At 42.5% G+C, this 25248-nt stretch overlaps 1 protein-coding gene across 6 annotated transcripts in view; it reads right to left on the bottom strand.

The window, feature by feature from the left end:
- Window positions 1-6591: 6591 nt before the first annotated feature.
- The window catches only part of ARHGEF9 (Cdc42 guanine nucleotide exchange factor (GEF) 9), a 164449-nt gene continuing 145792 nt past the window's right edge, over window positions 6592-25248 (bottom strand). For 5 of the 6 annotated variants that reach the window (XM_011965038.1, XM_011965034.1, XM_011965035.1 and 2 more), the window contains 2 exons: window positions 15701-15769; window positions 6592-9841 (listed from right to left, as the gene is read on the bottom strand). In XM_011965038.1, coding sequence (XP_011820428.1) covers window positions 9660-9841; window positions 15701-15769 — 251 coding nt within the window. In that variant the 3' untranslated portion in view covers window positions 6592-9659. The remainder of the gene's footprint in view (window positions 9842-15700; window positions 15770-25248) is intronic. The other variant, XM_011965037.1, reaches the window with a different exon arrangement.

Here is a 25248-nt window from a genome sequence, read left to right as displayed (position 1 = left end):
TCACCCCAGCCAACACTGTAACTCCCTTCTAAGCCTGTTGACTTAAAGGTAGGAAGAGCCCAAAGTGTCCAGGTGATGATTTTAACTTCCAGTTTAATGAAATTGTTGTGTCTCCTGGTGGCAGTGTTTCTCCCTCTGGAACTAAAACCTCTAGATCAGCAGAATGTAATGTCGCGGGAACAGGAAACAAAAATTTTGCTGGTGGATCACAAGGGGTGATGGTGAGTGTTGCCACTTTCATTTCCACCCCTTGATTCCTGGACCCGTGAATCCTGGCTATGGGAGAAACAGTACCATGTATTGGCCGCTGATTCAGAGCATACACAGCCTGGTGGAGAACTTTGCCTAGTCCTGCAAAGTATTGTCACCTAGTTGGTATTGTAATTGTGACTTCAAAAAGCCATTCCACAGTTCGATCAAGCCAGCTGCTTCAGGATGATGGAGAACATGGCAAGACCAGTGAATTCCATGAGCATGAGACCACTGCCACACTTTTTTAGCCATAAAGTGAGTGCCTTGGTCAAAGGCAATTCTGTGTGGAATACCATGACTGTGGATAAGGCATTCCATGAGTCCACGGATGGTAGTCTTGGAAGAAGTATGGCATGAAGGATAGGCAAACCTATATCTGGAGTAAGTGTCTATTCCAGTGAGGACAAACCTCTGCCCTTTCCATGATGGAAGAGGTCCAATATAATCAACCTGCCACCAGGTAGCTGGCTGATCACCTCGAGGAATGGTGCCATATTGAGGGCTTGGTGTTGGTCTCTGCTGCTGGAAAATTGGGCACTTAGCAGTTACTATAGCGAGGTCAGCCTTGGTGAGTGGAAGTCCATATTGCTGAGCCCATGCGTGACCTCTATCCCTGCCCAATGGCCACTTTGTTCATAGGTCCATTGGGGGATGACAGGGGTGACTGGGGAAAGAGACTGAGTGATATCTACAGAACAGGTCATCCTATCCACTTGATTATTAAAATCCTCCTCTGCTGAGGTCACCCGTTGGTGAACACTCACATGGGATATAGATAGCTTCACAGTTTTGACCACTCAAAGAGGTCCATCAACATACCTCTTCCCCAAATTTGTTCGTCACCAATTTTCCAATCATGCTTTTTCCAAGTCCCTGACTATCCAGCCAAACCATTGGCTACAGCCCATGAATCAGTATATAATCGCACATCTGTCCATTTCCCCTTCCATGAAAAGTGCACAACCAGGTGCAGTGATCAAAGTTCTGCCCATTGGGAACATTTCCCTTCACTTGTCCCTCAGGCAGATCCTAGAAAGGGGCTGTAATGCTGCAGCTATCCACTTTCAGGTGGTGCCTTCACATTGTGTAGATCCATCTGTGAACCAGGCCCTAGTGTTCTCTTCCTTTGTCAAGTGATCATAGGGAAATTGCCATCAGGCCATCAGTGCAGGCTGGAGTAGAGAAGGCAGGGTGGCAGGAGTGGAGACCATGGTAATTTGCTCTAATTCCTCATGTGACTTATTTGTGCCTTCAGGACCTGCTCAAGCCTGTCACGTATATACCACTTCCATTTGGCGATGGAATGCTGCTGTGCAGGACTCACCTAATAGCTGGATAGGTCAGAAAGCACCCAGTTCATGATAGACAGTTCAGGTCACATGGTGACTTGATGACCCATAGTCAAACGTTCGGTTTCAACCAAAGCCCAGTAACAGGCTAAGAGTTGTCTTTAAAAAGGAGAGTAGTTATCTGCCAAAGATGGCAGGGCCTTGCTCCAAAATCCTAGAGGTCTCCACTGTGATTCACCTATGGGGGCCTGCCAGAGGCTCCAAACAGCATCCTTATCTGCCACTGACACCTCAAGTACCATTGGATCTGCTGGGTCATATGGCCCAAGTGGCAGAGCAACTAGCACAGCAGCCTGGACCTGATGCAGAGCCTTCTCCTGTTCTGGACCCCACTCAAAACTGGCAGCCTTTCGGGTCACTCGATAAATGGGCTGGAGTAACTTACGCAAATGAGGAATGCATTGTCTCCAAAATCCAAATAGGCCCACTAGGCGCTGTGTCTCTTTCTTGGGTGTAAGAGGCGTCAAATGTAGCAACTTACCCTTCACCTTTGAAGGAATATCTTGACAGGCCCCACGGCACTGGAACCCTAGAAATTTTACTGAGGTAGAAGGTCCCTGAATTTTAGTTGGATTTATTTCTCATCTTCTGGCACACAAATGTCTTACCAATAAGTCCAGTGTGTTTGCTACTTCTTGCTCACTTGATCGAATCAGCATAATATGATCAATGTAATGGACTAGTGTGTTATCTTGCAGAAGCCAAAAGTGATCAAGGTCTCTCTGAATAAGATTATGACACAAAGCCGGAGAGTTGATATACCCCTGAGATAAGACAGTAAAGGTATATTGCTGGCCTTTCCAGACGAAGGCAAATTGCTTCTGGTAGCACCTTATGCACAGTAATGGAGAAAAAGGCATCTGCCAAGTCAATGGCTGCATACCAGGTACCAGGAGATGTGTTAATTTGCTCAATGAAACCACATCTGGTAAAGCAGCTGCAATTGGAGTCACTACTTGGTTAACCTTACAATAATCCACTGTCATTCTCCAAGATCCATCTGTGTTCTGCACAGGGCAAATGGGAGAGTTGAACGGGGATGTAGTGGAAGTAAGCACCCCTGTGTATTTCAAGTCCTTGATAGTGGCACTAATCTTCACAATTCCTCCGGGGATGTATTTTTTTATTTAGTATTTTTCCAGGTAGAGGCAGCTCTAATGGCTTCTGTTTGGCCTTTCTCACCATAATAGCCCTAACTGTACCAGTCAGGGAGCCAATGTGGGGTTTCTGCCAGCTGCTAAGTATGTCTATGCCAATTTTGCATTTGGGCACTGGAGAAATGAACAAAGGATGAGTCCAGGGACCCATTAGACCCACTGTAAGTCAGACCTGAACTAAAACTCCATTAATTACCTGACCTCCATAAGCCCCTACTTTTAACTAGAGAACGACAATGACGTTTCAGGTCCCCTGGAATCAATGTCAGCTCAGAACCAGTGTCCAGTAGTCCCTGAAATGTCTGATAATTTCCCTTTCCCCAATGTACAGGTACCCTGGCAAAAGGTCAGAGGTCTCCTTGGGGAAGGATGACAGGAAGATTCACCGCGCAAGTTATCAGTAATGTAGTGGGGTCCTTCCTCAATGGGACCTGGCCTTACCTTCATTCAAAGGGTTTTGGGTCTGTAAACTGGGTGAAGTACGGAAAATGATTGAGGTCGTCATGATTCTGTTTTTATAATTCAAATTTGTCTTTCACCCATTCTACCTAGAAGTTTTCTCCTTATATAAATTAAGGAAGAATGCGGTAGGCTTCCTACCAATTTCACTGCTAGGAACACCGTGATTAATTAGCCAATGCCAGGGCTCTACGTGAGTCGGACTATTCTGATTGCTGCTTTGTCTCTGCTGTCCATTTGGTAGCTATGCCCACCTTGCCATTGATGATTGAGTGCCAACACTTGGCACCTGCCACCTTGGGATCCAATTATTCCCATTGTGTTTAAATTTTGTAGTTGAGTGACCATGGTTCCGACTGTTAAATCTGACATATAGAGAACAGCAATTACAGGGCTCTTCAAAGATGCAAGTGCTGTCCTCACAAATCTATTTTGCAAGGCACTGGTCAAGGGTACATCTTCTGGACCCTCCCAGCTGGGATGAGTAGGTCTAAAGTGATTAATCCAGTCCATCATCCCAATCTCCCTAAGCCTTTGGATCCCTTCCTCTATATTAAACCAAGGGAGATCAGGCATTTCCAGTTTGCTCACAGTTGGCCACCTTTTAATCCATCTTTCAGCTAACCATGCAAATAAACTATTAGAACCTTTTTATTTAACTCCCCAAGCTGCAACATTAAAAGCAGAGTCCCTACTTAATGGGCCAAAATCAGTAAATTCGGCCTGATCCAACTCTATGTTCCTTCCACCATTATCCCATACCCTTAATATCCATTCCCATACCTGTTCTCCAGATTTGCTTATATAAATTAGATAACTCAAGCAGTTCTTTTGGAGTGAAGTCCACCTCCTCATGGGTCATACTCTCAACCTCACCTCTAGGGGCCCGCAAGGACTTTAGTTATAGGTCTAGAAGCAAACAGATGTTGTGGGTTGCTCCTGAGGAAAATCAACATTATTTGTCCTGTCAACTGCCTCAGGGGAGGCCATCACTGTTGCTTTAGGCAGTGTAGGGTTTATTTCCTCAGACCACGGTGGAAAGGCTGATGGCAGCATGGGTCAAGGAGGGGATGTTGCCATTACTGGACATGGGGAAGCTGTTCCTTCTGGCAAAAAGGTTCATCAGAGTTTTCAAACTCAATGTCCTCAGGTTCATCAGGGTCTTCCCAAATGTCCCCATTCCAAGTTCCAGGGTCCCATTCTTTTCTAATCAATGTCCTCACTTTAACAGTAGACACCTGGCGAGGCTGTACATGTACCTTGCATTGCAGGTCAGCCACTTGCATGATAAGAGCTTGTGTCTGTTTTCCCCTATTTCAACTCTTTCTCTGCATTAGATAAGACTCTCACTCAGGGCAATCTTAGCAGATTGGAGACTCAGTATTTGCTTCTGAAGCCGGGAGACAGAATCCATTGAGTTCATCATTTTCTTTCATCACTTTGTCCACTCCTTGCCTCTCATGAACAGTGAATCAGGAGTATCAAATGCATTTATTTTACATTACTCTCTAAACAGTTCACATCAAAGATTATCAGTGTTATTCATATTATTAGAAGTACAGTCCTTAGCAATTTGGGGTCTAATCGCATTAAGTAGTCAACTCCAGAAACTCCAAAACCAATGAAAGAACTCTATCCTTAGTATTGTGTTCCTCTAGAACCACTCTTGTTACCAAAATTTGTATTAGTCATGGTTCTCTAGAGGGACAGAACTAGTAGGATATGTGTATGTATATATATATATACACGCACACACACATATATATGTAAATGGGAGTTTATTAAAGATTAACTTACACGATCACAAGGTCCCACAATAGGCTGTTTACAAGCTGAGGAGTAAGGAGAGCCAGTCCGAGTTCCAAAACTGAAGAACTTAGAGTCTGATGTTCGAGGGCAGGAAGCATACAGCATGAGAAAAAGATGTAGGCTGGGAGACTAGGCCAGCCTCTCTTTTCACATTTTTCTGCCTGCTTATATTCTAGCCATGCTGGCAGCTGAGAAGATTGTGCCCACCCAGATCAAGGATGGGTCTGTCTTTCCCAGTCCACTGACTCAAATCTTAATTTCTTTTGGCAACACCCACACAGACACACCCAGGATCAATACTTTGTAGCATTCGATCTAATCAAGTTGACACTCAGTATTAACTGTCACAGGGGGTGTTCAGAAATGATTCTTACGGTGATGAAGTGTTTCATTTTAGGTACCTTAAGAGAGAACCAAGTTTATCTTAAAGTATAAGACCCCCACCATTTGTCTCCCCACTTCTAGTGCCCTTGGAAAGTAGTCAGGGAAGACTGAGACCAGATGCTGCCCTCTTGTTCTCTGCAGGAGGTAACAGATTTATTTCTGGAAATTGGGGAAGTTAGGAATTGGCAAGATGCAGAAGTGACTGCTGAGAACTAAGTCCTGCTGATTTTGGTGGGGAGAGATGGCAGACTCTAGGGAAAAGGGAAATAATGGTGATAGCAGAGGAAGGGGTTAAATAAGGAGAGCCAAGAAATGGAGAAAGGGGAAAAGTTGGTGGAGAGGAGGGTTTAATTATCACTTTCTTCAAATCAAATCCTGGGGGTGGTGGTGGGAGGATCTTGAAGGCCAAGGAGGACAGGGCTCACACTCTAATCCAGAGGCCCAACATCTGCTCCCCCTTCTAACTCTATGAATTGGAATAATTATCTGGACCCTTTTAGTAAATAAGCATTTTATTGGGGTGTTTAGTTGCTCCGAAGAAAGGCAGGTAAGGCAATGTCAGAAAGGAACCTATACTGGGTTTCCCACAGGGAGTATCAGATACCACATAGAGGCCTATTGACAGCAAGGAACATCTACATGCAGGTGACACCATGATGGAAGAAATAGTAAGGTTACTCTACCCACTCTGAGGAATAGATAAGGAAGATATCTACCTCTAAAGAGACAGGACCAAAGGCTTTAGGAAGGAACTGAGAGTTGCAAATTCCTAAGTGATATGGTCTCTAGATGGGTTCAGAAGGCAGTCTTTAAGCTTCCATGAGGGCCCAGGGCCAGTATTGGGAATTGCTGGTATAAAGAAAAAGAGCAAGGTCAGAAATGGACCTTTAAGTCTTATCAAAGGGCTGGGTGACATGAAGGACAGTCCCATCCATAAAGACATTTGACTGCCCCTGGCTACAGGATCAAACATAATCCTTGTGGTCCACTCTTCCAGAAAACACATGGAAGGCCACAGGTGGCCCATAGGATGCCTGGGAATAGAACAGCAGGGCTGGCAGGTCAAGGCTGGATTGGGGTAAGCTGTCTCATACTAGGCAAATTCCCTTTATTTCACAATTGGCAACACACACACACACAAACACATACACACACACAGGAATGAGAGCTATGCCAGGAGGTGTCTTTTTACTTCTTTTATTGAACTCCATAAATATTTTCATAAGGCTTTGTGTCATTACAACATTTTTTTTGTTAAACATTTTTTTAACACACAACTTTGACACTTGTTTGACAGAGTCAAACAGTCAGATAAAAGAAACAGAAGAACAAACTGGCAAATGCAGAGCAGCAAGGGTAATCAAAGTCACTGTTGCCCATCCATCCACCCCAGCCCACCCATCCCCAAAGCACTAAAAGATCACTATTTGGCTTCACACTAGAATTGTTAGAACTCTCTTGTTGCTGTTCTTATAGATCCATTAGAAATATACACATAGAGAGAGGGGGAGAAAAAAAGAGAGAATAATTAGATGTCTGTCTTAGGACTCCCGGTAGCAGGTCCCATAGAACACATTAGCAAAGCCCTTTGGAGAGCAAATCCTGGCCTCATTGAGTTGAGGAAAAGGGAGCTCGGGGCCATGTGGAAATGAGAGGATTACAGAATTCTTGGGGTTACCATTGCTGTCAGGACACAACAGGTTAGGATACTGAACCCAGGTATTTAATTGGGCTCCCCTTGGGGCTGTTGGCCACTGGTCTGCTTTGATGCTACAGGCTGTGGGAATACTCCAACCAACAGGGAGATGATTTCTTGTTGTTCACAAATTACTGGCATCTGGTGATGCCAGTGGGTTCAGTAGAGAAGTGAGGGTTGAGAGGTAATATCCCTGATCATGGAGCCCTGGGCACAAGGCCCAAGGAGGGAGGAAATGAGAGGGCCTAGTTAAGAAATGTAGGCCCAGAAACTTGTCCAAGCATCCCCTCCCGGTGTGCTGCCAACCCTCGAAGAAGCATGTCAAGGCCAAGCCTAGTGAGGAGGAGTGAGAAGTAGGAAAAAGAGGTACACTGAAGGGAGGCCTGCACAGCTACCAAAACACTCTGTTTGCCAGACAGGATATTCTAGCCTGGGTGCTGGGCACCAGGTGCCTTGCCAAGGAGGCTTACGTAGTTAGGTCATGTGCTGAACAGCGGTGGCCAGTCCCGAGCCCCGGCCCTCTCCCCAGATTAGGCTCATCCTTGACTTATAATACATATCTGACTTGGTTGTGATGGAATAGAGGCTTAAATAGCTTGTAATTTGATTCCCACAAAGAAAAGATTCCCAGGCTGTTTAATGCCTGGTCTGGATCAGGAAGCATAGAGCAGTAAACATGTTAGCTATGCTGAAGCCTCCACACAGCTATGGCTGCTGCTTGGTAAGCTGAAGTCCTTTCATGATGAAGTCTTCTCCCATGGGGTTTAGGACAGACTCACAATCTCCACATTCCTCACTACAGTGGCTTGCTCTCCACAGCAGAGTTCATCCTTATTCCTTTATACCCTTTTTGTTGTTCAAGGTCTATCCATGAAAAGGGCTCTCTGTGGAGGAAAAACAGGTACTCCGACACCCATAGGAAGCCTGCCTCTTTGTGAAAGAAGTTCAATTTTCCCAAGCAAGAAGCTGGCCAAAAGCTAGCCTAAGGGTAGCAACCCCGCCTCAGACCCCTTATTCAGAGGGAAAATTGCCCCTGGGTCCCGCACTCACTTGTCCCAAATGTCCTGGGAAGAGAGGATGTTGGAAACAGGGCCTTCTTTGAGTGCCAGAACAGCTTTAACTATATCAATACCAAAAATCCTCCTGTGCTAGGATGGCAGGAGAAAGAAGAAAGAGAGAGGGAAAGAAAGAAGCCAGGGAAGATTGTCCATGCAATCTGCTAACAATGGGAGAAGTCTCACACAATTTTGGGGTGGTAGAAAATGCAGGTACAATACTGTGGATCAAGGCTATCGCTTTCCGTTCTCATCCCTGTTGTTTCTTGTAAAAGGTTACTATCAGCCTTGGACCCTGTCCAGGTCAGTAATTTGAAGGCAGCTGATGATCTTGGTCAGGTGGGCTCTGTCTTGAACCCCTCCATACTCCTATCAACACTGCCCAAACATCTGTAAATGGGAGCAGGGACAACCAGGACACTGAACTGATTGCTGTAGGGATCCCTGCCCTAAACCTATCTGGTACTAGGGGGCAGGTAAATCCCTCCTCTGGGAGGCAGAATCTCAACCTCTTTGCTTCCAGTTCAGATCTTTTGGGCTAAGGGAGAGACAGGCCTAGGAGGAGGCCTATAACAAAAGTGACTTGAAAAAAGAGAACGCCTGGATCAAATTAACCCCTAGATGTAAAATTGCAATGACCCAGCAGTGCTGCAACATGGGAAACCCCAGTGATAGAAGAAACAGCCCAAATGCAAAATGTTCCCTGAACAGAAGTCCACTCAGCATCATTATAGTCTGATACTCCCCTGCTTCTGTTTGGTTTTTTGATCTCTCCACAGTACCTAAAACACAGTAAAAGCAATAGGAATACTGAGCAGTTATGTCACAGGGCACAACAGAGCATGTCCAGACTGGCATGACTGAGGACAGAGGATGCTGAAAAAAGGTTATTTGGGGCAACTGCAGGGCTGAAGGAACATTTGAAAATGATTGGCTGAAGGAGAGGATAAAAGGAGATCATTCCCTTCCTCAATGGAAAGTAAAAGAGGCAAAAAAACCCCAAACCTCCCAACTCTACCACATCAAATAAAATTAAAAATTCATCAACATCAGTATCATCAGAAAAGAAAAAAAAATACAAACATCTATGGTAGTAATGACAAGGCAGTGAATCACTCACAGGGGAGCAAAGAGATTATCTTAACAAGAAAAGGAATAAATAGAAATGTCAACTTCTGAAAGCAAAGGGAAGGGGGACAGGGTAAAAATGGAAAACTTTTAAGATGGGATCACATGTTTGGAAGTCATTGGTACCTCTTCCTACCAACCACAGATTTCACTTCCCCAAAAAAACAGAAAACACTTTTGTTCCTTATCTCTCTCTCTCTCTCTCTCTCTCTGTGTGTATGTGTGTGTGTGTGTGTGTATGTGTACTCAAGGGTCTGTGTGTGTGTGTGTGTGTGTGTACAAATTTCAACAGTGCTTCTCCGAAAAAAGGTCCATCTATAAATATAATTTTATTTACTTTATTTTAAAATTATCTGCCTCCCTGTAGGTATCATTTTTTGAAGGGGGTTAACCTGCTGAAGTTTTGCCAGAATGGTGACTGACTGCGCTTGGGTTCGGTGAACTCAAAGACCTGCGACTGAGCGATGCCGTCGGGGACCAGGTACTGGCCGTGGTTTAACGGGTCCTGCGGTGGTGGGTAGGACGGAGGAACTGAGCGGGCAGAGTTGACACCTAGAGTAGATGAGAGATCAAAGGGAAAGGGTATAAGTTATGTAACAAAGGGCTTCTCAAATTACCCAGTGACCACTCTGGGCAGACAACTCAAGGCAGACTGGTTTAGAGAGTGTGAACTAGTATTACAAATCATCCAAGGGGAGAATTCCTCTTTCAAACAGATTTTGCAATACCATGGTTACTACCGCAACCCTACACACTTCCACATCTAGTCAGGTGTCAAAGAAATTTTGGGTATTGCTATAATCTATTTTACAGGTGAGAACACTGATGTCTGAAAAGAAATGTCATACCCAAGGTCACATGGTAAGTTAGTGACAAAGCAACGGTTAGAACCTACATTCTTTGACTTCTCAGTTCAGAGCTCTTTCCAAGACACCAGAATCCCTTATGCAGGGCTTGGTCCTGCGAAGAACCCAACACACTCTATTTCTCCTTTTCCAGGTCCCCCCTGGAAGTTTTAAAAGAGCCTGGTTAAGAACTATTGACTTCAGGATAAGTTTCTGGGAGAAATTTTCTAAAAGCATAAGGTACAAGTGATTTAGTGTTCTGTCCTGGGTTGAGAGTGATGAACCTGCATTTAATAGGGAATTGACATTAGTGGGTGAAGGAGAAAGTAAACTTACTATCAGAAGGTATAATTCATGGGGAGCAAGGAAGACAGAATATATGTGTGTCTTTTCCAACTGAATAGCTTAAATGACACTAACATTAAAAGACTTCTCAACATTTGTAGATAGGTTTGCAACCATCAAAGCAAAATCCACATTAATGGAGGATACCAGGAACCTGGAGGCCTAAAGTGGAAGTTTAATCCTGATCTACATTCACAGCAGAATAGGACGAGACATACAGCATACAATTCAGACATGCCAGGAAGGCTTCTCTGCTGCTCCCAAATACCTTCCTCATCTTCTACTCAGGGTCTGAAATTCCAACATTACAGTTACTTTGTCTTTGCTTGATGACTAAGTTCCTTTACTCTGGAAGTAGTATCATTTAAGCCATCATCAGCCATTGGCACTTCAGTGAGAAAGATCAGATTCTTTTCTAAGAGCTAGTTTTGCAAGGTGGTATCAGAAGTATTAGGGTATTGAATGCCAAGAGACAATACAGAGATATTAGAGAGGGAGTTTTGTGAGTACTAATTTGATTTTTTTTTTAAAAAAAGCACTTATTTGAAATCATTACAGATTCACATGCAGTTTTAAGAAATAATAGAGATCCTGTGTACTCTTTACCAAGTTCCCAGTTTTCCCAATGGTAACATTTTGCAAAACTTATAGTACAATATCACAGCCAGGATATTGACATTATAACAGGATACAGTCAAGATATAGAACATTTCCATCATTACAAGGATCACTGTTGTTACACTTTTATAACCACAATCTCTTCTGGGTATATATCTAAAATAAAGGAAATCAGTATGTTGAAGAGATATATGAATTCCTAGGTTTATCACAGCACTATTCACAATAACCAAGATATGGAATCAACCAAAGTATCTGTCAATGGATGAGTGGATGAAGAGAATGTAGTATATATACACAGTGGAATATTATTCAGCTACCAGAATGAAATCCTGTCATTTTCAGCAACATGGATGGAACTGGAGCTCATTATGTTAAGTGAAATAAGTCAGGCACAGAAAGACAAATATCAAATGATCTCACTCAAATGTAGGAGCTAAAAAAGTGGATTCCATGGAGGTAGAGAGTACAATGATGGTTACTAGAGGCTTGGAAGGATGGTGTTAGGGAAATGTAGAGAGGTTGGTTAACAGATTCAAAAATACAGTTTGATAGATGGAATAAGTTCTAGTGTTCAGTAGCACAGTAGGGTAACGGTAGTTAACAATAATTTATTGCATATTTCAAAATAAATAAAACAGAAGATTTGAAATGTTCCCAACACAAATAAATGATACACGTTTAAGGTGATAGATATCCTAATTACCCTAATTTGATCATTACACATTGTATGCATGTATCAAAGTATCACATGTACTCAGTAAAGATGTACAGTTATTACATATCAATACAAAATAAATTTTAAAATCAATTGGGCATATTTGTGTACATTTATTTCTGAGTTCTGTGGCGTTGATCTAATATGTCCACCCTTCTGCCAAAATTACATTGTCTTGGTTAATATAACTATATAGTGAGTGCTGAAACTGGGTGGATTGATTACTCACATTTTATTCTTCTTTTTCAAGATCATTTTAGCTATTCTAGGGGACTCATTTGATTTTGTGCTGGCCCCAAAGTCTCTGGAGATGGAGTCTGTGCTCATAGCCATGGGGAGCTGTATATTGATCAAATTAATTAGGTTTATGTACCAGGAATTAGCAAATAACTTTCAAGAAGTTATACATTAATTCTTAAAATGAAAGCAGCGTGAAAGACAAAGGTCAAGTGAAAAGGCCTTTCTTGGGGCTAGAACTGATATTCTCTACTGTTATTTCAGCCAGGCTCCCCGTGTCCCAGAGCAGTAGACTGAGTTGATAATGTCCCAGTGTTACAGATGGGGTTGGAAGGGGACACTACAGTAGTACCTATCCAGTGACATCTGCATTGGAGACCTCTTAACAATGCCCCACACTCCCTGTGATGGGTCATTGAAAAGGTCAAGGAACCCAGCTTTCATGGTTATCTTAAAGAACCCCTTCTTGCTCTTCCCATGTACATATTGTAACTACTGAATTCCTACATTTGAGAACCACTTCCACATGTATGGCACTCTTGAGTCTCAAAATATATCAGTTATTACAGCCCTGGACTAGGAGAGTCTTGAAGACCAAAAATAGAAACAAGGGAGGAGATTTGCAGTAATCTTCGGAGGTTTGAAACTAAATGAAGCCGGGTGCAGTGGCTCACATCTGTAATCCCAGAACTTTGGGAGGACGAGGCGGGGGGATCCCCTGAGGTTAGGAGTTCAAGACCAGCCTGGCCAACATGGTGAAACACCATCTCTACCAAAAATACAAAAATTAGTCAGGTGTGGTGGCAGGTGCCTGTAATCCCAGCTACTCGGGAGGGTGAGGCAGGAGAATCGCTTGAAACCAGGTGGCAGAGGTTGCAGTGAGCCGAGATCACACCATTGCACTCCAGCCTGCACGATGAGAGTGAAACTCCATCTCAGAAAAAGAAAAAGAAAGGAAGGAAGGAAGGAAGGAAGGAAGGAAGGAAGGAAGGAAGGAAGGACGGAAGGAAGGAAACTAAATGAATTTCTTTGAAGACTTTAGAATTGCTGTTAAGGAAAGAACTGTTCAAGTGAACCCAGTATTTAGACACTGGGAGACAAGAAAGGCCCTAAAAGGAATGGCCTGGAGATACATAGGGTGGGGAAGGACCTTGACCAAAATGCTTGGCATGAGTTAGCAGGGCTATCTTCTGGTTAACTAACTCCTTTATAGCTTTATAACTCCTTTATAACTTTGCTTTATAGATATTCCCTTGTTTGAAGTGTTCTCAGTGAAAAGACAATTCAGTCTCAGATATGCTTGAGGAAACTGGGCTTGGATAAAGGAGTACCATAAAGGTTAGCATGGTGGATGTGATGGTTAATAGTGTCAACTTGACTGGATTGACGGATGCAAAGTATTGTTGCTGGGTGTGTCTGTGAGGGTGTTGCCAGAGATTAACATTTGAGTCAGTAGACTGGGAGAGGCAGACCCAAGCTCAATCTGGATGGGCATCATTTAAACAGCTGCCAGCATGGCCAGAATAAAAAGCAGGCAAAAGAACACAGAAACACTAGACTGGCTTAGCCTCCCAATCTACACCTTTCTCCCATGCTGGATGCTTCCTGCCCTCAAACATCAGACTCCAAATTCTTCAGCTTTAAGACTCGGACTGGCTTCCTTGCTCCTCAGCTTGCAGATGACCTATGGCCTATTGCGGGACCTTGCAATTGTGTCAGTGTCAGTTAATACTCCTTAATAAACTCGTATATATATCCTATTAGTTCTGTCCCTCTAGAGAATGCTGAAGAATACAGTGGGGGAAGTTGCGGAAATCAGAGTGAGAAAGTTCAGAAGTTGAGAGCACCCAGGAGACAATGGCAAGCTGTTAAGACGGTATCCCTTTTGCAGCCTGAAAACTTCAGTTGGCTGGGGCTCTTTTCTGCTCACATTTTTGTCTGAGGAATTGGAGCAAAATCTTAGAGTTATGTTAATATAGGCCATATCCTTACTGACATTAACTCCAGATTGCTTTCTAACACCATCTCTCACATGTTATTATAGCAATCAAAGGTTGGGAGTTAATTCCCCACTGTAAATTAACTCCCAACTTTTTGGTGGCTAATTAAGGCTGGCCTTATTCCCTATATAAGGGGAATCACAGTCCCATGATGAGGAAAAGAGAAAATAAGGGCCTCCCAAGAGCAAGAAGTAATAAGCAATTGAAGGGGAGGCATGTCTAGTCAGCAGAGCTAGGTTCACTGTTTAACTGGAAATCAGATGTTTACAGGCATTCAGCCTCAATCAAAAGGAGCTTCAATGGAAAAAAAATAGTGCTTTACATGGCTGCTGGAAATTTCAGGAGACTTGAATCTGATCATTTTGGATGGTGATTCATTCAGAACCACAAAGCAGACTGAGAAAGCAGAAGGAAAGGCCTGGGGAAAGTAAGGTCTCATTAAGATTGCCCACACCTGGGGACAGTGAAAATGGCTATCAGTAATAGAAGCAGCTGTCAGCAATTGATGCAAGACAGAAAACCAAACTCTTTTTCCAAGCATGGGGCTTCATCAGGACCCTGAGAAGGAGAGGAGAAAACAGTGGACTCTGAGTCAAGCCAATTTAAGGTTCAGAGTTACTTCACTCAAAGACCCTCAGCTACCTCATCTGAGAAATAGTTAATACTGCCCAGCTTCTCAGGATTATCATAATGATCAAATGAAATAACTTATATAAAGTGACTGACACTGAATAGGTATTCTAATAAGCAGAAGGTAGTTCCTTCCCTTTGACTGAGCATGGTAGTTTTCTTCTGGTTCATGATAAAAGAAAAACTAAAGCTTTACTTCAGATTTAAATTGATTTGCAAGGTATTTTTTCTTAAATACTTTGGCTTGCAGTTGAGAGAAAGAAAGAGAATATCTGAATCTTTTGTCTTGGCTCAGTTTGAGGTTCTTTATTGTGATTCGGGGCTCCTGATTTGGCACGTGCCCCCAGACCAGTGACAGAAAGCTGAACAATATCTTTATACTTTTTTCTTTTTGAGATGGAGTTTCACTCTGTCGCCAGACTGGAGTGCAGTGGCACAATCTCGGCTCACTGCAACCTCCGCCTCCCGGGTTCAAGTGATTTTCCGGCCTCAGCCTCCCCAATAGCTGGGACTAAAGGCGTGTGCCACCATGCTTAGCTGATTTTTGTATTTTTAGTAGAGACAGGGGTTTTACCATGTTGGCCAACCTGGTCTCGATCTCCCTGGTCTGCCTGCCTCGGCCTCCCAAAGTGCTGGGATTACAGGCGTTAGCCATCACGCCCAAACTATACTTACTAATAAAGCATATATATACTACTGTCCATTGATCTCTAAATTATTAGTAAAGTTTCTCTTATTTTTAAGTAAGAAAAAAAAGAGGAACAGAGGTTCTCTTTTTGCTAAACTCAATGAGCTATCTTTGGACACCAACACCCTATACCATTCACTCCTTAGCCTTAAGCATTTAAAACCATCTGCTCCCTGTCATCAAGGACACCTAGGGACCTGGATATTCCTTCACCACCCTCAAGTAAACCTCAGCACAGAAATGGGCCTAGGAATATGTAAGCGTATAGCTTTTGATTCCACAGTCTTTCACAGAGACTGAGTGGGGCTGAGGAGGTAAAGGCAGCTTTACCTTTTTGCTTAGGGACTTTTCTCACAGTCATTGCAGCCTGCCTCTTCTGGTTTTCAGAAATTTCAAAGCCTAAAAAAGAAAAATATATGATTTTTAAAATGAGAAACACATACCCTTCTTGAGTGTATAAATGAGTAAACTTTTTCTGTAAGAAAGATTTGGTAAGACATAAGAAAAAACAAAAATGTTGAAAAAAAAAAAAAAAAAAAAAAAAAAAAAAATCATTCCCTTTAACCCAGTAATTTCTTTCTAGGAATTTCATTAAGGAAATTTGTCACAAACTTGAACAAAAAGTTAGCTACAAAAATGCACATCACAGAATAGAGAGCCAAAAAAAGAATCATGAACATGGGCTAAGAGTCTGTTAATGGAGAATGGTTAAATAAAGCATGACACAGGGAAAAAAAATATTTTGTAACCAAAAGCAAAACTATAAAAAAGGACATAGTGAGGCAAAAGATATAATTCAAAAAGAAAATATATATACAGACAATAAAAGTTTCAGAAGGAGGAAAAAATCAAATGGAAAATAGTAATAAAGAAGTAACAAAAACTTGGCTAAGGGGAAAAATATATATATATACTTACTGTAGAAAGAGTAAAAGGTTTTACTAAGTCCCAGGCAGGATGAACATACATAGATGCACATCTACATATTGACTAGTATAATTCCCAAACTTCAGGATAAAAAAGAAAAAACTCTGACAAGCTTCACAACAGAAAGGACAGCTTACTTAACAAAAAACAGACATTATATTACTAGAATCCTCATCTGAAATATTGGAAGGAATAGCCTTCTTCCTTTTTTTTTTTTTTTGGAGGCAAGGTTTTGCTTTGTCACCCAGGCTGGAGTGTAGTGGCATGATCATGATCATGGCTCACTGCAGCCTTGACCTCTCAGGCTTAAGCAATCCTCCGACCTTAGCCTCCTGAGTATCTGGGGCCACAGATTCATGCCACCATACCTGGCTAATTGTTTTTAAGTTTTATTTTTTGTAGATATGGAGTCTCTCTGTGTTTACCAGGCTGGTCTTGAACTCCTGGGCTCAAGCAATCGTCCCACCTCAGCCTCCCAAAGTGCTAGGATTACAGGCATGAGCCACTGCACCCAGTGTAATAGCCTTATGAATAAACCCTGGATCAAAAGGGAACCATACCTGAAGTTATAAAATATCTAAAAATAAATAAAGAGGACATTTTATATTAAAACCGCCCTGGGAGTGTCTGCTTTATGCAGGTGTAGATAGGGATGAAACACGTCCTAGTCTCCTGCGGCACCCCTAGGCTTGCTAGGATTAGGAAATTCCAGCCTGGCAAATTCTAGTCAGACCGGTTCTCTGCTCTTGAACCCTGTTAAGATGTTTATCAATGACAATGCGTGCACAGTGGGACATGGAAGTTCATTAGTGATTCTAGTTTCATCCTGACCTTATGGTCTCGCCCTGACCTTCTGCCTTGTGATCTTTTGTTGCCCTTAAAGCATGTGATCTCTGTGACCCACACCCTATTCATACACTCCCTCCCCTTTGAAAATTGCTAATAAAAACTTGCTGGTTTTACAGCTCAGCGGGCATCACGGACCTGCCAACATGTGATGTCTCTCCCGGACACCCAGATTCAAAATTTCTCTCTTTTGTACTCTTTCCCTTTATTTCCCAGACCAGCTGACACTTAGGGAAAATAGAAAACGACCCACGTTGAAATATCGGGGCTGAATTTCCTCTGATATCTGGCGCCCACATGGTTTTTTCCCCAAGTGCACGTGGGAACCTGATTCCCTTTGGTAGGTGTGGAGAAACATCGGTTTTGTCCACAGAAATGCTTGTTTGACTCCTTGATGACTGGTGAGTAGTCTGTGTATGGTCCAGGTTAACTATGGGTCATGCAGAGTCTAAAGGTCATGCTTATCTCTGCTACATTAAGCTCCTGTTAGAACAGGGCGGTGTCCGAATAACCATGGAAAATATGGTCACTCTATTCAAGGTGGTGGAAAAACACTGTCCTTAGTTTCCTGAAAAAGGAACCCTAGATGTAGAACTATGGGATCATGTTGGTGCAACATTCTGGGAACTGGTCTCCACAGGGAATTATGTTCCCGCCACTGTTTGGGGTGATTGGGCCTTGGTAGTGCCATCCTAATGCCACACCAATCCCGTGATCCCCTACAGTTACCATAATTCTCTGAATCTGATGACCCTCCACCTCTTCCTCAACCATCCTCTCCTGCATTGACTTTGTTATCTGATCAGCCTCTCTCCCTTCAGCTACTCCTCCCCCATCTGACAATGTTGAGGATTCAATGTCTAACTCTGGTGACTTTGGATTACGGTCACCCCCTGATGATCTTATTTCATTTCACGAAGAGCTGGTACCAGTAGCTCCTGCGGCCCCGACTCAGACAGCCTGGGACCATATATATGTAAATTCTTCTCTCTTCAAACCTCCAGAATCACCTAATGGCTCCGGGACCAAACTACAATGTACCTATAATTATTCAGGCCCTCCCCCATCCACTTCAGCCCCTCACCCTCTTGTCGTTTCAGTTCCTCAACCGGTCAGTTTGCCATCCACTCAGCCTGCTCTGTACCCTTCTTCACACATGGATGCCAGTAATCACCAGTATACTTCTGCTCCTTCTGCTCCCTCAATACCCCTTTCTCACACTCTCATTCCAGTCCGACCCCCTCACCCTCAGTTTCCCTTATCTACACATGCTTTTCCTGTCACTTCTATGCCAATTCCATCTCAGATGCCTACTCTTGAAACTTCAATGCAATGCTTATTATGCCAAAACAAAGAAACAAGTGGATTAGATGCATGGACTTATCCAGTTAGGCTAGACCCTCCTAACTTCTAAGGTGTACAAATGCATTGTTATGTACTTCTTAATCTTACATTTTTTAAAATAATTTAAGGATGCTTGTACTCAGTATGATCCTACTTCTCGTTATGTTAAAATGGTATTTGAAACTTTTTGTACTGAGGTCATTTTGCTTCCTTTAGACTGGAACCTTTTGGCAAAAGCTGTTCTAACCCCATCTCAGCATTTACAATTTCGTACCTGGTGGTCAGAAGAGGCCCGTTTGCAGGCTCAGCTAAGTCAGACTAATGGCATTCTAATTACTCAGGCTCAGCTCACAGGCTCCAGTAGTTTCTCTGATGCTTATGCCCAATTAAACTTTGACGCTCTTACCACGGAACAAGTAACAAAGGTGTGTATGAGAGCTTGGGATACATTACGCGCTCCTGGCCAAGCTCCTGTTTCTTTCACCATGGTTAAACAAGGTCACTCTGAATTATACCCTGATTTTTTAGCTAAATTACAAGATGCCGTTCAAAAATCTGTCTCTGATGAGCACACTCAATGTATTGTCCTTTGTATGTTAGCTTTTGAAAATGTGAATCATGAGTGTAAAATGGTCATGTGTTCTATCCAATAACAAAATTTACCTGATCATGAGGTGTTTGTTGCCTGCATATATTAAGTCTTGTGAAGGCATTGGATCAGACACCCACAAAGCTATTTTATGGGCATGGGCCATGAAGGACACCAACCAAACTGGTCCCACTAATTCTTTTCTTGGAGCCTGCTATAATTGCAGTCAACTTGGTCATACTCGAAAAAATTGCACTGTTAAAAGTGGCCAAGCCTACTCAACAAACACGGCCAAATGCTGATGCTACTGTTTGCCCACATTGTTGCAAAGGTAAACATCGGGCAAGTAATTGTAAGTAAGTATGGAAAATCCCTGCCACAATACCAGGAAAACGGGGAGTGGGGCCGGTCCCAGGCCCTGATATCAAATGGGATGCTTCAGACTCAGACCAACGTTGCGTTTCCGCTTCAGGTGGTCCCAATGCAGCCACCAGCACAAACAAATTTACCTACAGCCAACCCAAATGGGTCCCAGCCTCTCCTTCTGTCTCAGTACAATGCTTGTCTACCTCCGTGGAAGGGGGCGAGGTGGTCAATCTCTGTATACTATTCCCCTACATTTACTACCTAACTCTTTGCCTTTAATTGTCCCCACGGGGGTCACTGGCCCTTTACCTCAACGTTTGGTGGGCCTGGTGTTAGTTAGGGCATCCACCTCTGCTAAAGCAATCACCATTCATACTGGTATCATTAATTCTGATTCTGTTGAAGAGATTAAATTAATCATGTCTGTCAAGGTTCCTGTTTCCATTCCAGCTGGTGAGTCAATTGCTCAATTGCTTTTACTACCTAATATCATTTTAAACAAAGGAGATAAGACACGTGGCCCTGGGATGGGCTCCGGCGGCAAAAAGGCCGCTTATTGGATTTTTGTAATTTCTAAACAACGGCCCACCTGCACCATACACATTCAAGGAAGAAAGTTTGAGGGCCTAGTAGATACTGGTGCTGATGTTTCTATTATTTACTCTAATTTATGGCCTTCCTCCTGGCTTAAGCATCCCGCTAACATGGGACTAGTAGGTGTTGGAAAATCCGAGGAAGTTTATGAGAGCACATTTATCTTGCCTTGCACCAGCTCCGAATGTCAAAAGGGTACAATTCAGTCTTATATCATGCCAATCCCTATTAATCTTTGGGGTAGAGATTTGCTGGCACAATGGTGGGCTGAAATTAATATTCCACATAACTCTTATAGTGCTCCCAGTCTGTGTATGATGGAAAACATGGGGTTTGTTCCTGGACTCGGTCTCGGTTCAAAACATGAAAGGATTACTAAACCCCTCCCAATTACTGTAAAAGAAGACAGAGCTGGTTTACATTATCCTTTTTAGTGGCAGCCGCTACAACACCTCCTGATCCTGTCCCTTTACAATGGAAATCTGACACACCTGTTTGGATAGAGTAGTGGACACTTTCTAAAGAAAAACTAGAGGCTTTAACTCAATTAGTTTCTGAACAGTTACAACTTGGAAATGCGGAACCTTCTCTTTCCCCCTGGAATTCTCCTGTGTTTCTAGTAAAAAAGAAATCAGGCAAGTGGCAGATGGTAACTGATTTAAGGGCCATTAACACTATAATTAAACCTATGGGGGCCGTCCAACCAGCCATGCCTGCCCCTGCTTTAATACCTAAAAATTGGCCTCTCATAGTTATTGATCTTAAAGATTGTTTTTTTCATATTGCTTTACCTAAATCGGGTTGTGAAAAAATTACTTTTACTGTACCATCTATCCATAATCAAGAGCCTGCAGCTCGTTATCAATGGAAAGTACTTCCTCTGGGAATGCTAAATAGTCCTACAGTCTGCCAGCTTAGGCAAGTGCTTTCACCAGTTCGAGCCCAATTTCCTCAGGCCTATATTCTTCATTATATTGATGATATTTTAATTGCTGCCCCCACTGATAAAGAATTAATTGACCATTATCAAAGTTTGCGCCGCCGTGTTACAGAGGCTGGATTACACGTTGCTCAGGATAAAATTCAAGAGACCACTCCTGTTCAATATTTAGGAATGGTGGTCAATAAACAACGTATTCAACCTCAAAAAGTTCAAATTAGGAGAGATTCCTTGAAAACTTCAAATGACTTCCAAAAACTTTTCGGTAACATTAATTATTTAAGACCTACTTTAGGTATTCTAACCTATGTACTGTCTAACTTATTTTCTATGCTGTGGGGAGATTCCAATCTCCGAAGTCCCAGGACTTTGACCCCCGAGGCTTCACTAGAACTGGAATTCGTAGAGGAAAGAATCCAGACCGCCTATTTACCTAGAGTACAGCCGTTTCAGCCTTTTCAGCTTCTGGTTTTTGCTTCATTACACTCCCCTATTGGACTAATAGTTCAACATAATGATTTAGTGGAGTGGTGTTTTCTTCCTCATTCTGTGTCAAAAACTGTGTATTTATCTAGATCAAATGGCCACTCTAATTAGACAGGCATGGTGTAGAATACTTAAAATTTCCAGATTTGATCTGAATTTAATTGCAGTTCCTTTAAATAGGCTGGAAGTTCAAGCCGCCTTTCAACGTTCTGTACTGTGGCAAATTCACTTGGCTAATTTTATTGGTGTTATTGACAATCATTATCCAAAGAACAAATTGTTTGATTTTATAAAAATGACGTCTTGGGTGGTCCCTCGATTAACCAAAGATCAGCCCATTCCTGAGGCCGTTACAGTATTCACTGATGGCTCCAGTAATGGCAATGCTGGTTATGTAGGTCCTACAGACAAGCTTATTTCTACCCCTTATACCTCTGCTCAAAAGACAGCGTTAATAGCTGTCATTACTGCCTTACAGGAGTTCCCCAAACCTTTAAATATTGTCTCTGATTCTGCCTATGTTGTACATGCCACTAAAAACATAGAAACCACTACTATCAAACATATTGATAATTCTGAATTGGCTTCTTTATTTTCAAGGTTACAACAGGCGGTTCGCCAATGTAGACACCCTTTCTATATTATGTATATTAGATCTCATACCACTTTACCAGGACCTGTGTCTGCCAGTAATCATAAAGTCAACTGTTTGGTCTCTTTTGCAACCCAAGAAGCTCAGGAGTTCCATAATCTCACTCACGTCAATGCTGCTGGATTAAAAGATAAATTTGCCCTTACCTGGAAACAGGCTAGGCTTATTGTTCACAGCTGTCCTCAGTGCCAGGTTTTTGTACTCCCAAATCAGGAACCTGGCATTAATCCCAGAGGCCTAACTCCTAAGGCTTTATGGCAAATGGATGTGACTCATGTTAGCTCCTTTGGCAGACTGTCATATGTGCATGTCTCTGTAGATACCTTCCCAGGTTTTATCTGGGCTACTTGCCAAACAGGGGAAGGCACGGCCCATGTTAAAAAACATCTGTATTCTTGCTTTGCAGTTATGAGGCTTCCATATCAAATAAAGTCAGACAACACCCCTGGATATATTAGTAAGGCTTTTGATTTATTTATGAAACAATGAGGAATTTCCCATATTACTAGAATCCCTTACAATCCTCAGGGACAGGCTGTGGTGGATCGGGCCAACTGCACTTTTAAAATCCGATTGTCCAAACAGTCAGAACAACAAAAACATAATTTAACTACCCACCACTCCCAATTACATTTAACATTGTTTACTTTAAATTTTTAAAATGTTCCTAAAGATAATAATCTAACTGTAGCTGAATGCCATTATACAGGCAAAAAATTCTCCCTAAACAAAGGCAAGCTAGTGTTATGGAAAAACTCCCAAACCAATACCTGGGAACCTGGCACAATTATAACGTGCGGGAGAGGATATGCTTGTGTTTCACCAGGAGATCATTAATCCCCTGTCTGGATACCCACTAGGAGACTCAAGCTTCGTGTGAATACTGACGACGAAAACCACATGGAAAAGAGGTCTGTGTCAGAGACTGCCCTCAGACGTGGTGAGATCTGTGCTAACTCCTTAAAAGCTGGCACACCAAATCACAATAGGTCTGATTCAATCCTCCCTGATGGCAATGGAGACCCATCTAACTAATTCCACTTCTCCTGATTACCTTTCTTTTTCTCCTTACAAACCTAAAAATCTCAACATTTCTATTAGCCTAAAAATAACATCTCTCTGTTCTTCTCTTCCTCCTTCAGCACTGAATCTCACTTACAACAGGTTTTATTTAATGATTATCCTCCTTATAATTTCTGTCTCACCAGTTTCCTCTCACACTGATTTACCTGCTACACAAAATTATTCTTATTTGACTTAAGTGCCTTTTCCTCCACTTATTCGACCTCTCACCTGGAGAGATGCTCCTGTAGAAATCTACACTAACAATAGTGTGTGGATGCCTGGAGCTACAGGTGACTGTTGCCCTGCTCAACCAGGAGAAGAAGGCACTGCATTTAATATTACCATGGGTTATAAATACCCCACTCTGTGCCTCAGACATGCACCTGGTTGTACCACCTAGAAATTCAAGTCTGGGCTGCTTATCTTCCGGAAAGATCAGCTACAGAGGAACTGGGCCATTTGGTCCATAGCCTCTCCCTTTCTCCTTTAAAACAAATGAAAGGGGGAGTAATGGGAGATACCCCATACTTTCAATATAAACCTGCAGGAAAACCATGCCCTAAAAATTTTGAGGGCCCATCTAAAACCTTAATTTGGGAAGACTGTGCTAACTCACATGTGGTAATATTGAAAAATGACTCATATGGTTTAGTAATAGACAGGGCACCAAAGGGCTATTTAAAAAACAATTGCTCCTCTGGAGGAAGGAAACACCTGGAGGCTACTTATTTTATTTCTTATTGGGAGAACGACAATCATCATTCTACTTTGCACAGGAGGTTCAGCTCATTCTTTCCCTTAAAATGGGAAGATAAAGGCATTTACCCCCTCCCACCTCGAGGCCTCATATGATACTCCCCATTCTGAGCCCAAAACACCCAGAACTTTGGAAATTGGCTATTGCTATGTCTGGGCTGCGAGTATGGGAAGGGGAAACTATTCTGTCTGTGTCCCCGCTACCATCCCCCTCTCTCAGTATCAACGTAGATCCAGACATTCTGTTTCACTTACCTCTAAACTGACTGTTCCCATACAGAGTTGTGTTAAGCCTCCTTACATGCTGTTAGTGGGAAGTATCAAAATTTGGACAAATAATCAAACTGTCCAATGTATTAACTGTCATTTATACACTTGTATTAACTCCCATTTTGACTCCAGGAAAAGTGTAATGTTGGTTCGAGCTTGAGAAGGAATCTGGATTCTGGTAACCTTGCCCAGACCTTGGGAATCCTCCCCCTCAATACATTTAATTAATGAAGTGTTACAGCGAATTCTAAAAAGATCTAAGAGATTTGTTTTCACTTTAATTGCTGTGATCATGGCCTAATTATAGGCACTGCAATGGCCACCACTACTGAAATGGTGTTACATCAATCTATTCAAACAGCTCATTTTGTTAATGATTGGCAAGCCAATTCCACCGAAAGGTGGAATTCTCAACAAAGCATTGATCAAAAATTGGCTAATCAAATTAATGATTTCAGACAGTCTGTTATTTGGCTTGGAGATCAAGTAGTGAGTCTCCAATATTGCATGCAAATGCAGTGTGATTGGAATACTTTAGATTTCCGTATCATCCTGTATTCCTACAACGAGACTGATCATTCATAGGAAATGGTCAAAGGACACCTTCTGGGTAGGGAAGATAATTTATCATTGGACAGAACTAAATTTAAAAAAAAAAACAAACAAATTTTTGAAGCCTCCCAAGATCATTTATCCATTGTGCCTGGAGTTGAGGCGTTAGATCAGGTGGCAGAAAACCTTTCTGGACTAAACCCCACCACTTGGATTAAGTCTACTGGGGGCTCCACTGTAGTAAATTTTGGAATTATGTTTCTCTGTTTAATCGGCTCATCTTTAGTGTGCCAGACCAGTCAAAGAATCCTGCGTCAAAATCAAGAGAACGAACAAGCCTTCATCACCATGGCACATTTATATAAAAAGAAATGGAGAGATGTTGCAGGAAGTCAGGGACCCTGAATGGAGGAACTGGCTGAAGCCATGGCAGAAGAACATAAACTGTGAAGATTTCATGGACATTTATTAGTTCCCCAAATTAATACTTT

Source organism: Mandrillus leucophaeus, unplaced genomic scaffold, assembly GCF_000951045.1.
Source record: "Mandrillus leucophaeus isolate KB7577 unplaced genomic scaffold, Mleu.le_1.0 Scaffold713, whole genome shotgun sequence".
Classification (NCBI taxonomy): Eukaryota; Metazoa; Chordata; class Mammalia; order Primates; family Cercopithecidae; genus Mandrillus; species Mandrillus leucophaeus.
Note: the sequence above shows the minus strand (reverse complement) of the source record. Positions and strands in the feature narration are given on the sequence as shown.